This window comes from Diabrotica virgifera, chromosome 9, assembly GCF_917563875.1.
Source record: "Diabrotica virgifera virgifera chromosome 9, PGI_DIABVI_V3a".
Taxonomy (NCBI): domain Eukaryota; kingdom Metazoa; phylum Arthropoda; class Insecta; order Coleoptera; family Chrysomelidae; genus Diabrotica; species Diabrotica virgifera.
In genome coordinates, this window is record NC_065451.1 from 1329122 (window position 1) to 1344328 (window position 15207).

General features: G+C 32.4%; 1 protein-coding gene and 1 non-coding gene across 4 annotated transcripts in view; both read left to right on the forward strand.

Annotated features, from left to right (window-relative positions):
• Positions 1-15207, forward strand: part of LOC114324912 (alkylated DNA repair protein alkB homolog 8) — a 102257-nt gene that overhangs the window by 15509 nt on the left and 71541 nt on the right. For 2 of the 3 annotated variants that reach the window (XM_028272831.2, XM_028272830.2), the window contains exons 2-3: positions 5775-5918; positions 9397-9857. In XM_028272831.2, coding sequence (XP_028128632.1) covers positions 5777-5918; positions 9397-9857 — 603 coding nt within the window. In that variant the 5' untranslated portion in view covers positions 5775-5776. Of the gene's footprint in view, positions 1-5774; positions 5919-9396; positions 9858-15207 lie in introns of those variants that run through there. The other variant, XM_028272832.2, reaches the window with a different exon arrangement.
• On the forward strand, positions 11385-11456 carry Trnas-gga (transfer RNA serine (anticodon GGA)). Its single transcript has one exon. It is a non-coding gene; the product is annotated as a tRNA-Ser (tRNA).

Below are 15207 nucleotides of genomic sequence, written 5' to 3' on the forward strand. Positions count from 1 at the left end.
ATTTTCTCACTCTATATTTTGTTGTATTTTAAATGTACCTATATTGATTCCACAAAAATCAAACTAATTTGATTATTGTTAGTGAAATACTGTTTAAACAATAATTGCATATGTTTAAAAATAATAAACTTTTATTCTTTAAGTTAAAATATATGAACAAAGAAAGATTTTGCTAAAAAAAAGTGTAATTTTATAGGACAAAGTATGTGTTTTTATTTTGCAATAAACAAATTTATTTATTTATATCGAAATGTACTAAAAATTAAAATTTATCAATCATTATCAAAGGTCATTGGAATGCCCAATCAGAGCAAACGTATCCGCTGTCCTGCGCGTAGCACCAAAAATTAATGTTTATTTAAAAAAATTCCTGACGCCGCGGTACTTAACCGATTTTAATTTTGCAAATTGCAAATGAAAGGTACAGTATTCTTCTATAAGTAAAAAAAATTCAACTTGCTGTCTGCTTTATTTTCAGTCCTGCAACATTTTGAAAAAATAAATTTTTTTGTGAAAGCTGGATTGCAAAATTTATTTTGCAAAATCTATTAAGCCGATCTTAATGAAATTTATAGTATTATTTTATCATATCATAAAGTTTTTCGGGGTGAAATATGAAGGACCTAAGTGTAGCATAAATGGCTGAAAAAGGTAAAATGCAAATACTTGTTTTTTTATGTTTTTTTTCGCAATTATTGCTATTTTGCAACAAGGGTGACAATTTTTAAAATTTGTAGCTAATCCATCGCGGAAGAAGACGCATCTCCCGGTTAAACAATTTGAGAGCTTGGTTTAACTGAACTTCTGCTGATCTCTTTAGAGCAGCGGTATCGAAAGTGCGAATTGCCGTGATGGTTGCCAACCTTCTTAGAGGAGATGGCACATGAAGAAGAAGAAGCTAATCCTATATCGTAGGAAATTTAATTACGCAACTTTTATGTCAGTGCAACTTTTCTCGGAAATGAATACTTTTAAAGTTATAATCAAAACACAAATAAAAAAAATCGAATTTTTCCTCAATTTTTTGACATTTTGATTATTTAAACAATGCTCCGGACCTTTTTGAGTGGTGGGAGGATAACTCAAATATTATTATATGAGTTATTTTCAAGCAATTTCTGCAAAAAATATGAGTCACCTCTCAACGTCCAAATGTACTAATATTTTTACAGATGCGCCCTGGTCTACTTATGCAAGCCTCACTTTGCGTGGGTACGCTCCTAATCAAATTATCAACATTTTGTTGTGGTAGATTGTTCCATTCTTCAAGAGAAACTTGTACTAGCCGTGCGATGTTTTTTTTTCAAAAGAAATGAATATTGGTTTGAGCTACCTACATGGTGACTGGGACATGAGCAAAGAAATTAGAATACATATAGAGAAGGCCAGAGCTGCATTCTTTAATATGAAGAAACTGTTATGTGGAAACAATATTACTTTTAGTCTGAAAATTAGATTAGCGAGATGTTATGTGTTCTCTAGTCTTTTGTATGGTGTCGAAGGTTAGACTTTAACGCATACACTTCTCAAGGAACCGAAGCCTTTAAAATCTGGGTGTATCGGAGAATCCTACGAATAAGTTGGGTGGTTAGAGATCGTAGCGAAGTTGTTTTGCATCGAATGGGAAAACTTACGAAAGTCGTAAGAACAGTTAAAAATCGCTTGAATAATATTGAAAAAACTTGAATATTTTGGTCATGCTTGCGCCATCCATAGAGATACTTATAGATAATAGATATACTCCATTTCTTAATACAAGGCAAGGTAGACGAAGAAGAGGGCCAGGTCGAAGAAGAAAGTCATGTCTTAAAAACCTGAGATAATGGTTTAACAGATCCTCTGCATCCCTTTTCCGAGCTGCCCTCAACAAAATTACTATAGCCAATTTGATAGCCAACGCTCGATTATCGAGCACGGCACATGAAGAAGAAAACATGGTGATTCCATAATATGTTTGGTTGTGTACATACACCTACATAGATTGTACGACGTTCAGTACACTACAACATTTGCATATTGTGTCGTTTTCCAAGGCCGCCTGTACTTCTTTGATTCGTAATTAGGAATTTTAAATCTAAATTACAATGGTTTATCGTTAAGGATATATTATGTCGTAGGTAAATACACTCGAAACATACTCATTCCGCTAGTCATATCGTTAATGGCCAATGGCGTTGCTAAATTAGTTTTTTAGTATCCATAAACAGTTCCTAGCCTCTTAATCGCCATCGCTTATCTCACATTTTGCGTAAAACACCAGGAATTTGTAAATTTTAATCTTGTTACAGTCATAACATTCAAATTACCAGTCCATAATTTGTATAATTAGGTGCTAAAAACGTTCGGTTTGAATATTGAACAGTTTTTTGTCTGTCTATACGAAATTTTACGTATTGGTTTATCCTAATGTTATATTATGGTAAACTACATTTAGATTATTTTTATGATTGTCATTACTTTCATAGCCCCATCAGGTCCTGGCTTTCCTTTTCTCTTTTTACCAAGTATTGGAGTATGTACTCAGTCCCGGCCGTAAGGTATAAGCTGCTCACTTACAAAACTAACATAGGCGCCCTTCGGTTTTTTAAATTAGTATTTTATATAACACCAGCAGAAAAAAAGATCATTTTGGCGCCCCCAAAACAAAGGTGCCCACCTGCAATGCATCCCTTGCTGGCCTGTTATCGCCGGCTCTGGTAGGTAGTACTAACTAGATTTTTGGTATTCTAACTTGGGTCATTCTTTGGACATGTTTTAACCATCTAAATAATTTGTGCTCTTACTACTGCAATTATATTAGGCTCTTTTATTTATATAATTCTTCTAGCTCTTTGTTTGTTCTTCGTGTCCACTGATTGTTAATCGTTTTCCCCTAAATATCCTTCGAATATCTTTCTTTCCCATACACTTATAACAATATTGGCTCAGTTTATTTCATAGTCCTGGTTTCTGAGGCATACGTAACTATTGGTCTTATTACAGTTTTATAAGTGCTTAATTTATATGCTTTGGATATACCTATTCTTGCCTCTGAGTTGGAACATGCGAGGGCATGCATGGAACGATTTCTTGCATTAGTCTTTTCTGTATTTCCTCCCGGATACTTGGTTTACTCTTCTAAAATATAGTTTTTAAATATGTATTCAAATCTCTCTACCCTATTCGCTAGTTGTTATTTTCACTTATTGGGCTCAATATCCTGTGTAATTTTTTTTCTTTCAAACACGTCTAATGTCTAATGAATGAATTGTCATATTTTTGTGTTATAAGTTATAACCAACGAACTGTTATAACCCATAACTTACTATGAGCCTGATTATTGTTTTCGAAGTTATACTTCTTTACGATCGAGAGTGAAATTTTATAATGCCGGGCGCATGCCCACACAGACAGTATGTATTTCGTTGCTAATCTTTCAAGATACAGTTGAGTCCGCGAGTCTTTACCCGTGCGTCATTAATACCTGGCGAGATAAAACACATACTTTTTATTTAGCATCATTCTCTTCCACGCATGAAATTAATGACAAACCAGCAGCCGCCTGTTATTAAGTAAAAACACATGTTATTTTTATGAACGATTTAGACTCAGTGCATTGAAAAGAGATAGGTACAAAGAAAGACGATTGGGGATGTCTTCACATATTTTAAGTACAATTTCTGACGTTTTGGTTTGTTTACTTTTGTGGCTGTCAGTTTGTTGAATTTTTTGCTGTTATTTTGTCGAATTTTTGCATTTTGAAGTTTTTTGTAGTATACAAACAGTTGTTTTCACAACTAATTTTATATTGGAGTTAGAAATTTTGTAATAAGTTTATGTTATTTTACGATAAATTTTGACAACGTACAAAGCTAACCTCATTGTTGACACAGTTAAATGCTTGTGTTTAAGGTTCCGCCAAAGTGAATAAAATAACAAAAAGAAAATATGTTATCGAATTTTTTTATAAATTGTTTATTTATTTATTAATCAATGATAATAAAATAATTTATTAAGCTACTTCAAATGTAGCTGTAATTATGCACCAAAATTTTAAAGCAAAACTTAAGTTTGACATTTTATTTATTTGAGAACGTCAAATTTTATACTATAACCCGTGATCGGAATAATATTCACTTGCCGTTGCGTTTAGTAAATTTCCGACTTATTTCGTATGCTTTAAATGATGACGCATCTTAGCGCCATCTACACGATAATTGTGAAAGTATCCGAAGTAAGAAATTCATATTTTATCAATAGAACGTCAAAATGATTAGCAAAATCTTAAAAAAATCGATTACAATTTAATTAATTTTTTGCGTTGTAAATATTAAGCGATAACAATTAAATAATAAATTTAAAAATTACCGGTGAAAGTTGAATTAGTAATCCGCCAGGAGCGCCACCAGCGAAGCTCAGAGCGTATAAAAGGATAATATATTAGTGTTCTTAGTAAATGTATTATTTATTTTATTATAATTTTTGTGTCTTTGGATTTGTCTTCCTCGGGAATAAGATATTTTATAATAATAGTAAGCGTATTTAAAGTATTTTTGTATACTTCACTTGGTCTATTAAATTTGTCAGTATGGACGATTCATATTTTTTTTATATTTTTGGTATCGTTTTAATAAAAAAAATTTAAAAGTGGTAGGTAAAGAAAGTTAGTTTAATATTTAAATAAAATACAAATAACCTGTTAAGTATATTAATTTCGTTGAAATCGTAATAATAGAAGCGTATAGAATTATAACTTCTTACGTGCGTACAAAGTGCACACACATTCTTTTTTCTTCTTTTTTCATTTTTTTTTTAACAAAAATAGCATTCCCTGTGCATTTTCTCATATTCAGCTTTGCCCCATAATACCTGGTCTTACAATATGAAATTTCACACTACTATACTGTGTATTTAACTAGTTAATATGACCATTTTAACGTTTAAGGTAACCATTATGTTCTAGTTTTAAAATTAAATTTAACAGAAATCATTGCCGAATATTCGTATAGGCTGTGAGCTTCGCTGGTGTCGCTCCTAGCGGTTACTAATCCAACTTTTACCGGTAATTTTTAAATTTATTATTTAATTGTTATCGCTTAATATTTACAACGCAAAAAAGTAATTAAATTGTAATCGATTTTTTTAAGATTTTTCTAATCATTTTGACGTTCTATTGATAAAATATCAATTTCTTACTTCGGATACTTTGACAATAATCGTGTAGATGGCGCTAAGATTATAATAGATTATTTATAATTAGATATTACGGAATATTAAAAAAACTTAAATTCAGTATTTAAAACGTAAGTATATTTAAGGTAAAAATATATACCACAGCTTTGACCAACTAATATTGTTTATAATTAATGTTTTTAATTTTAAATTAATCACTTTGACATTTATGTAAAATTTCCAGTAAACGTTTACAAACATGTCACTACTGGCGTTCACGAATTTGTAAATATCCCCTCTACGTACGAGCTCACAGCGTATACAGACTTAAGTACAAAACTCAAAATACACAATCTGACACTGAAAAGCGTAAGAAGTCACGCGAAGAAGAAGAAAATATATTTGCCAAATAGTGTACAAAATGGCATTTAATTGTCACTCGGTTTGTTTATTTTTAGTTAAAAAACACTTTTGACATTTCTTATTTGTAGCATCAAAATTGTTTCTCGGTCTTTGGCATTGTTTCTTGTCGTAACAAAAATTAAATCTGCTTGACTAACATTTGATTAAAGAAAATGATACATTATGGTTCCTTTTGTAAGTATTGGGTGTTTTTGTTACAGTCATGAAAGGTGAACTAGAGAAATCACCATCAAGTTCACCCACTACCAAGAAGGGTACGTTGAACGATGGTCTGTTGATAGTACCTAACAACGTGAGAAGCATGGCCAAAATGGTGACAGAGCATAGAAGAACAGGTTCGACAGGTAAGAAATAGATTAGAATATTCGAACTTTTTGTTGTTCTGAAGCTATTTTTATTCGAACTTTTTGTCTTACATAACTCATCATCATCATTCAGCTTCTTCTCTTGTCCGCTGCTGGACATAAGCCTCCTCAGCACGTCTCCAGGAAGTTCGATCTTGTGTTAATTGCATCAATCTACCATCTATTCTTTTTATGTCGTCTGCTCAAGTGTCCAGCGTGTTGATGGTCTGCCTCTGCTTCTCTTGTCCATGCGAGGTCTCCATTCTAACAGTCTTCTTGTCCACCTATCATCCTGCAGTCTCGCTATATGTCCGGCGAAACTCCATATTAATCTGTAGTCCAAGTAATGAAGCTTAAAATAGGACAAAACCTCGCAATTTTTACAGAATGGATCGATTTGCTTAAAAATTTGAGAATAAGTAGTGTATAGTACAAGGATCAAAGTCTATATGATGCCGAAAGGCGCTTTTACCATGGGGGTGGTTGCCACCCCATCTCGGGGGTGAAAATTTTTATTATATTTTGACCACAAGAGTTGGTAAAAACATTCATTATAAGCAAAAAACGTTCGATACATTTTTTTGATAAAATTAATAGTTTTCGATTTATTCGCTATCGAAAGTGTTAAGTTTTATATCGAAAAATCAATGTTTTTAATCAGTTTTCTGCTAATAACTCAAAAAGTTTTCGTTTTATCAAAACAACTTTACTTAACAAAAATGTACCTTTTGAAAAAATAAACAAAACCTTTTCTTTATTTTCTTTAAGACCCACAGTAATCGAGCTATACTTTATTATATGTTAGCTATTCTTCGTCAAACGCTAAATATTGTAGTTTCAAAGTCAAAGGACGGGAAAACTATGCATTTTTCGACGATAACTTGTTGAAACTAATTTAAAGTATTTAAAAATATGTATCTCCAGAAAAAAATCTCTAGCTAAAAATATTAAGTGACTTATAATGAAAAGATAGTCAGTCCCTATTTTTTTCAGCAAAAAAGTGATCGTAAACAACCCCCTAATCACCACCCTAATTAAAATTTGTCATTGACCTGATTTGGTTTTCTTGATTTATGTATTGTTAAGGTTCTAGAAGTTTGATCGGCTTAGAATGATTAGTTTTTGTAGAATGAGTTTTTGTAGTTTGGTAAAAAATGCCCTTTCCTTCACAATAGAAAGATTAGAATCAGAGATACGAAAAAATAATTCAATATGAAATTTTATTTTATTTAATTCTCAAGAACTTGGTATGCAAAAATTTTTTTACGGCAAAAATTGAGTGAGCTATTGACAATTAAAACTTGTAATATCATGCAAAAACCACCTTTACCAACCCTTTCAATGTCACCTCTTTTTGTGACTGAGCATTTTAAAAGGATTTAATATTAATAACCTTATAGATCTCGTAAAAACCTACAAAAATTTTTTTAACGAACTTCTAAGATAAAATATAAAAGAGTTACAGTTAAAAAATCAATAAATTTTTTTGAAAAAAAAAAGATAAATCCAATTGGAAGCATAATAATATAAGTTAGCGGTGTTTTTAGTCATTGGCCTTATTTATTCTTCTCTATGTATGTATTATTAATAGATTCTAGAAGTTTGACTGGCTTAGAATGATTAGTTTTTAAAAAACTGAAGTTTAAAACGAATAACGAATGTTTGCAATTTGGTAAAAAATGTCATTTTCTTCAGAATAGAAAGATTAGCATCAGAGATACGAAAAAATGGTTTAAATATGAAATTGTAGGTAATTTAATTCCCAAGAACTTGGTTTGATAAAATTTGTTCTACAGCAAAAATTGAGTGAATCATAAATGAGTATACCGTAGAAAAACATTGATTTTTAGATACATATAAAACTAACACTTTCGATAGCGAATAAATCAAAAACTATTAATTTTATCAAAAAAAGGTATAGAATATTTTTTGCTTAGAATGAATGTTTTTATTAACTTTTGCGGTCAAAATATAATTAAAAATTTCCACCCCCGAGATGGGGTGGCAACCACCCCGATGGTAAAAGCGCCTGTCGGCATCATATAGATTTTCATCCATCGACTATCCACTACTTATTCTCAAATTTTCAAGCAAATCGATCCATTCTGTAAAAATTGCGAGGTGAAAAGCTTTGGTTCCTGGACTACTGGTAATTCTTTCCTACCAGACTTATTCCTAGATTGGATCTTCTAAGCTTTGACACCCTTGCTACGTAATGACTGGAAAAACACATTGATTGTATACTTTCGTTTTAAGGCTTAAAGGAATTTCATTATATTCAACTATTATTCAACTATATTTATTTAAAATCTACATCATTACAGAGTACAGAGTATTAAGTAAATGTGTTATTGGTTTTGGACGTGAAGGAGAGACATCCAATGAAGTCTCACCCTATTCTATTTTTGTTTTAGTTTTGAAGTAGGTCTTGGGGCCAGGTTCTATTGGACCATTGTTGAATAATACCCTTACTAACTCCTTTTCGTGGTGAATGGTAAGTTCATTTTGTGACTCTGTGGCTCGATGGATTTCTTCTCTGATGAAAGTAATGGTTTAAGTCGTAGTGAAGTGTTTAATTACTTACGTACCATGGTGCATCCACTATCGATCTTAGAACTTTAGACTGAAATCTTTGGATAATCTTCAGCGACGTTGGCTTTGCACAGCTCCATACGTGTAGACTTTAGTACCAAATAGGTTTTAGTATGGCTTTGTATAGAAGACTTTTGGTTCTGGATGTTGAATTTCGATTTGCATCCAAGGTGCCAATACATTTGAAGGAATTTTAAGTTGAGCTGTCTTCTTTTGGTCTAGATATGTTTCTTCCAAGTGAGACGTGAGACGCCAAGGTATCTAGCGTCTGTTACTGTTAGTACACCCATACCTCGCTTTACGGCCTAGATACGTTCCACGAAACTTGGCCGTAAAGCGAAAAGCCCTATAACGAATCAAGTATTCTAATACAAATTCATACAAATTCAATGGGATCGGTTCCAAATTTTTTTAAATATGTAACATGGTTTATCATTCAAAAGGCATTTTATTTTACGTAAAACAAAAATACATACAAATACATACATAAAATACATACAAACAACTTCGTGTTACATAAAATATGTGTATGTAGGTATGCATAAATATTTTTTAATTATAGCGAAATGCCGTAAAAATAGCGACCGTATAGCGAGGTATGGGTGTACTCTTACATTGTCTGTTATTACAGGTGGGCATGTATAGTGGCAGTTAGTAAATGTTTGAGTTGATTTTGTTTTGCTTATTTTTGTTCGCCATCTTGTGTACCAATCACTGAGTATGTTATCCATATGATGGTGCAGATCTTGTGAGGCTTGTATGGGATCTTCTTTTACAGCTAATATTTCAATAACTAAAACAGTCATAGCACTATTTCCGTTGTTTCTTTGCGTATCTCAACAACAAAGTGAAATTTGCCAAGTTGTACCTTAATCTTCTTTTACAGGTACAACAGGGGACGAATCCTACACCACGGATGACGAAGACGATGTAGACGAACCAGACATAACAATCAAAGACCACGTCACCCGTAACCTCTTCAACGACCATGCCCCCGGTACCTTCGGTTGTTTTTCGGACATTTCCACCATCACTGATAAAGTCAGACATTTGGGTGTGATGCACAGAAACAGCTCAGACAGTTCCGTGTATAGTGAAAAATACTCTGAAGAGTTAGGTTTAGACAGTGACAAAAACCATGACAGTGATAACAGGAGTGCGGCTAGTAGTAGTAGTTGGACTAACGGCGTGACCGAGACGAAAGAACAATGTTTTTTGCGGTTGCAGAGTGAACTCATGGAAGCTAACCAGGTGTTAAAGCTGCGGGACCAGGAGTTGAGCAGGCTGAGCAGGATACGGCAAGACGTAGAGTCCGAGTTGGAGGATCTGACTGCTAGTTTATTTCAAGTAAGTGTTTAGTCACATATAATTCTTTTTCAGTGCCCGATTTCGTTCTAATAAGTGTATTAGATAGCGACAAAAATTGTAACATATCGACAAAGCATAATATTTATTTCTTATTAATGCTCTGTATATTATATTTTTTACTCGACAGACATATTTCTTTATTAAATATTAAAAATTAACAATTCGAGCCGCACCCCTGTAATTTTTGTCGTTCTATTTTTACCAAAAAGTTTCTTGATAGTCGATTATAAAAAACGTTTTATTACTTCGAAATTACGAACTAGAAAGCAATAAAAAAAGGTTTTTACATATTTCCATTTTATTTCTCCTTCCCGTCCTTTTCTCTTGTGTAGTGGGCTCCAATCAGAAATCTTTTCCATACCAAATTAAATATTTTCTTCAATGTAGCTAGTATGTCTTGTTCGAACCACGAAATACAACAATAGAGACCATGATTAGGAAGAAGAAGCAGAGGAAGGCCACAAATGAGATGGGCTTGAGAGATGAAGAAGATTGGAGGACCAACTGGAAGGAAGTGGCGCAAAATAGAAAACACTGGATTGAATTGGGGGAGCCCTATGTCCGCAGTTGGAAACTTAAGGCTGAAGCATCATGATCACGTACCGCTACAACCCTGGGTGGGTCCTGGCTGACTGTGCAGCTTTTTTCCAATTTTTTCGGTCTTCCATCAACCTATGGTCAAATGGAATGTTCATTTTCCGGAGATCTGCTTGGATGTTATATCTCCATCGCATTCTGGGACGTCCGAGTGGTCTTTTACCTGTAGAAATCTCCTCCCATACCAGTCTTACAAGTCTCTTTTTACATCACCTCATTTTTAATATAGTTCAATCTTCTTACTCTACAGCTTCTTTTCATGAACTCCATTTTGGTTGATGTAATTTTGGACCTGTTTCGTTTGTTTATTACCCAATTCTCTGCTCTGTTATAATGTTCTCGTATTAGAAAATAATGATTAGATAATAATTTATAAATATGTCTATTTTTGAAAAAGTCCCCGGAAAACTTAATATCAGGCGGGTCACTAACAGATAATAAATAAGGATGTTGTACATCCGCTGTATAACAATCAAAACAAATTCCCTTGTAAATATATACATATAAGATTCCCAGAAGTCTGAAATAATTAGCCAATTAAAAAACATTTAAAAAAATGTTCAAAAGTTTTTTTCTTTGAAGCAACAAGTTTTTTTATAATATTTACTGTTAATTGTAAAAATGAAATAAACACATCCACTTGTAAGAAGAATTAAAAACGAGCACTGAGAACGCTTTTCTCAAAAGAACCGGGGTATGATTTTTATAGTTTTTGAAGTTATATTTCTTTAGGCGCGATTGTGAGTGAATTTTTATTATTCTGTGCGCATGCGCACGCAGACAGTATGGATTTTTGTGTCTTTGGATTTGTCTTCCTCGGGAATAAGATAGTAAGTAATATTTAAACTGTTTTTATACTTCATTTGATTTGTCACTATGTCTGGAAATCTTGTAATCCGTAAAAACAAGGGGAGTATAGCTCAGTGGTAGAGCATTCGACTGGAGATCGAGAGGTCCGCGGTTCGAATCCGTGTATTTTCTATTTTTTTTTTATTTTTGGTATTGTTTTAATGAGCATTTTTGGAAAGTAGTAAGCAAAAATTAGTTTAATTTTTAAATAAAATACAAATAACCTGTTGAAAGTATATTTATTTCATTGATATCATATAATAGAAGTATAACTTCTTACGTGCGTACAAAGTACACACAAATTCTTTTTTTCTTCTTCTTCTTCTTCTTCCTCCTTATAAGCAATTCTGGCAGAAACTTCTTCTACCTATTGGTGATTTATCTCTTGCTATTTTGACCACACGGGTGTCTTTCATTCTGCTTATGTGACTGTTTCATTATTTTTTTCTATTTACTGTCTATTTTCTTCTAATGTCTTCAGTCCTCTTTCGATCTATCAACGTATTTCCAGCAATTCTTCTCAGCATTCTCACCTCTGCCGTTTCCAGTAATCTTTGTGTTGTTGCTTTGTTTTATAAAATTTGCTTTGTGCATTCTTGACTCCATCTCAGTGTTAATATTTCGGTTTCGCAATATAGTGTTATTAAGACATCCTGCCAGTCTGTTTGCTTTTTGTACTGGATTTCTCACTTCTTTGTCCAGGTATCCGTAGCTAGACAGTGTAATTCCAAGGTATTTTATTTCCATTACTTGTTTAATACTCATGCCATCAATTTATATTTTACATCTGATTGGTTCTTTGCTGATTATTATTGTTTTAGTCTTCTGATATGAATTTATTATATTAATTATATTGCTCTTATGTTAAATCTGTGGACTACCCTTCGCAAACCATGTTCATCTTGGGCTATCAATATAGCGTCGTCTGCGTAACAGAGCATTTTTACTTCTTTGTTTCCCATTCTGTATCCTCTTCCTTTGTTGACGCTTTTGATGATTTCATCCATGATTAAATTAAAGAGAATAGGGCTCAATGAGTTCCTCTGTCCTATTCCGTTGTCTATGTCTATAGGTTCTGTAAGTTGTCCATCTGTTCAATTTTCACATGTCAAAAATATTATTGTATTTTTTACTGTGTTTAGTCTCTTACTAAAACCCTTAACTTTAAATAGATCTCATGCCAGCCCTGTTCAATAGTACCATTTCATCCCTCCTATTTCTTACCCTCTCTCCTCACCCTTACAGATAGACACTATTTGGACAATTTGCGATTGAGAATTTCCCTCTTCTCCTACACCGGTAAAACGGTCAACACGTACCACCCGCCACGAGGGTGCAACCTCTTTATTTTTCTTTACGATCTTTCGACGGATCAAGTCGGTACCGCTCATCTCTTGAGGGTACAGCATTTCTTTTGGGTTGAAACGAACAATCAAAAGTCGGTAACGAACAGTTAATTCTGGAGTGACGCCATACACAATTTCGTAGCAGTAAAAACGCGAGGCACGTGGAACGAGAACAGTCAACTCGTGTGTGTGACCGGCTCTAGTGTTCAACAAAGCTTCACAACTTGGTAAGACTCTTACCTACATATCAATATTGTCTGTATAAAACCTATATACTCCCATTTGAACCAGTAAACTAGCAATCCCTCATACAGTCCAATCCTAAGATTGTATTCACAATCTCACCTATGTACAAGTTATCGTACACCATCTATTCTGATTTCCATTTTGTTGTTTTGGTAGATGTTTTCAATAGTTTTTCTCATGTTTCGCTTTTTCGATATGTTTTGTAGTTTTTCTTGGCACACCTTATCAAACCATTTCCTTGTTCTCGTCCTGGATATTGGAATATTGGATTTCGGGCTATTAATATTCTAGTTTTGTACCGAAAAATCATAAAAATCACATTGTATGTTTTTATAATTGCGTGAACCGATCAGCAAACCAAATTAATTGCTCAGATAAAGTTTCTCGGTACTCAAACACAAGTCGAAAAGAAAACTCGAACAAAGTTCGAGCTCTTTCGTCCCTAATTGCTCTAACCATTTTAATTTGAGGTTCTCAACCGACTCAACCCTGGCGTGAATATAGCCAGCAGGGCCATTAGCGTATTTATAGTCCAGGCTCTGATTGAAAATACGTGTAAGAATTCAGGAATTTTTGAAACCTATCAGGCGTTGTAAAGGACGATATCAGGAAAAACTTCTACTAAAATGTAACACCTAATTTTTGGGTGCCTATTTATTTAAGCCGTTTTTAAGTTTAAAAATTTGCAATTTTTAGAAATTTTTTAAACGCTTTTCTTTACTTCAATAGTTTGCATCAAATCTTTAAACGTTAATTTGACTGACTTTTCTTCAATGCAAATGAATGAAAATTTGCAGACATATGCATTCGCGGGAACAATACACGAATAGTCAATAAAATTTTTTTTTATGTTTTATTAATTGTTTAAATAAAAAAACGATTTTATTGGAAAATGCTTAAATTCTCTTGTTTTTTACAATGTATAAACTTGAAACTTTTACGGATTGTAGCTAATGATATGAACTATACATAATTTCACTTTTTACGTTAATTGTTTACGTTATGCTTCATAAATAAACAATAAATTTTCAAGTTTTAAACGCTCATATATTTGTTTATACATATATAAATCGGCGTTTATTCGTGTCAAATCTCAATACAATACGAAACAAAACTTCAACCAAAACTCGAATTCAAAAAATTCGTGTTTTTGTCGTAGTCTTAGAAAAACCACTGGTAGAGACGTTTTGTGCTACAATTAACATTAGAATTCGTTTTGTCGTATTAATTAATTATTAAACGCTTTTTTTTTAGTTCAATTGTTTGGGTCAAATCTTTGGACGTTAATTTGACTACCTTTTCTTCAATGGAAATGACTAAAAATTTGCAGACATATGCATTCGCGGGAACAATACACGAATAGTCAATAAAAATTTTTTGTTTATTAATTGTTTAAATAAAAAAACGATTTTAACGGAAAATGCTTAAATTTTCCTGTTTTTTACAATGAAGAAACTTGAAACTTTTACAGATTGTAGCTAATTATATGAACTATACATAATTTCACTTTTTACGTTAATTGTTTACGTTATGCTTCATAAATAAACAATAAAGTTTCAAATTTTTTGCCGATTCCGACTACTTTTCATGTTTGTACATCATAATTATGTTTTATACATATTTTAATAAACATGACGATATATTTTAATGTTTGAAAAGTGTAAGACTAAAAAGTAAAAAATAAAAAAATATGAAAAGAATATTTTTAAGAAACGCTTTTCTTTAGTTACGAGTGACTAAAATTAAACATATTATAAAAAAATCAACTGATCAACAAAAAATAAAAAAATTGAAAAACACATTCGTTAAGAAATAGTCCAAGTAATCAAGCTTAAAATAGGACAAAACCTCGCAATTTTTACAGAATGGGTCGATTTGCTTGAAAATTTGAGAATAAGTAATGGATAATCCAAGGATCAAAATCTATATGAGACCGAAAGGCGCTTTTACCACGGGGGTGGTTGCCATCCCATGTCGGGGTTGGAAATTTTTTATTTTATTTTGACAGCAAAAGTTGGTAAAAACATTCATTCTAAGCAAAAAACGTTCTATACATTTTTTTGATAAAATTAATAGTTTTCGATTTATTCGCTATCGAAAGTCTTAGTTTTATATAAAAAAAAATCAATGTTTTGAATCAGTTTTCTGCTAATAACTCAAGAAGTTTTCGTTTTATCAAAAGAACTTTGCTTAACAAAAATGTACCTTTTAAAAAAATAAGCAAAACCGTTTTTATTAATTTTCTTTAAGACCAATAGTAATCGAGCTATACTTTATTATATGTTGCTCTT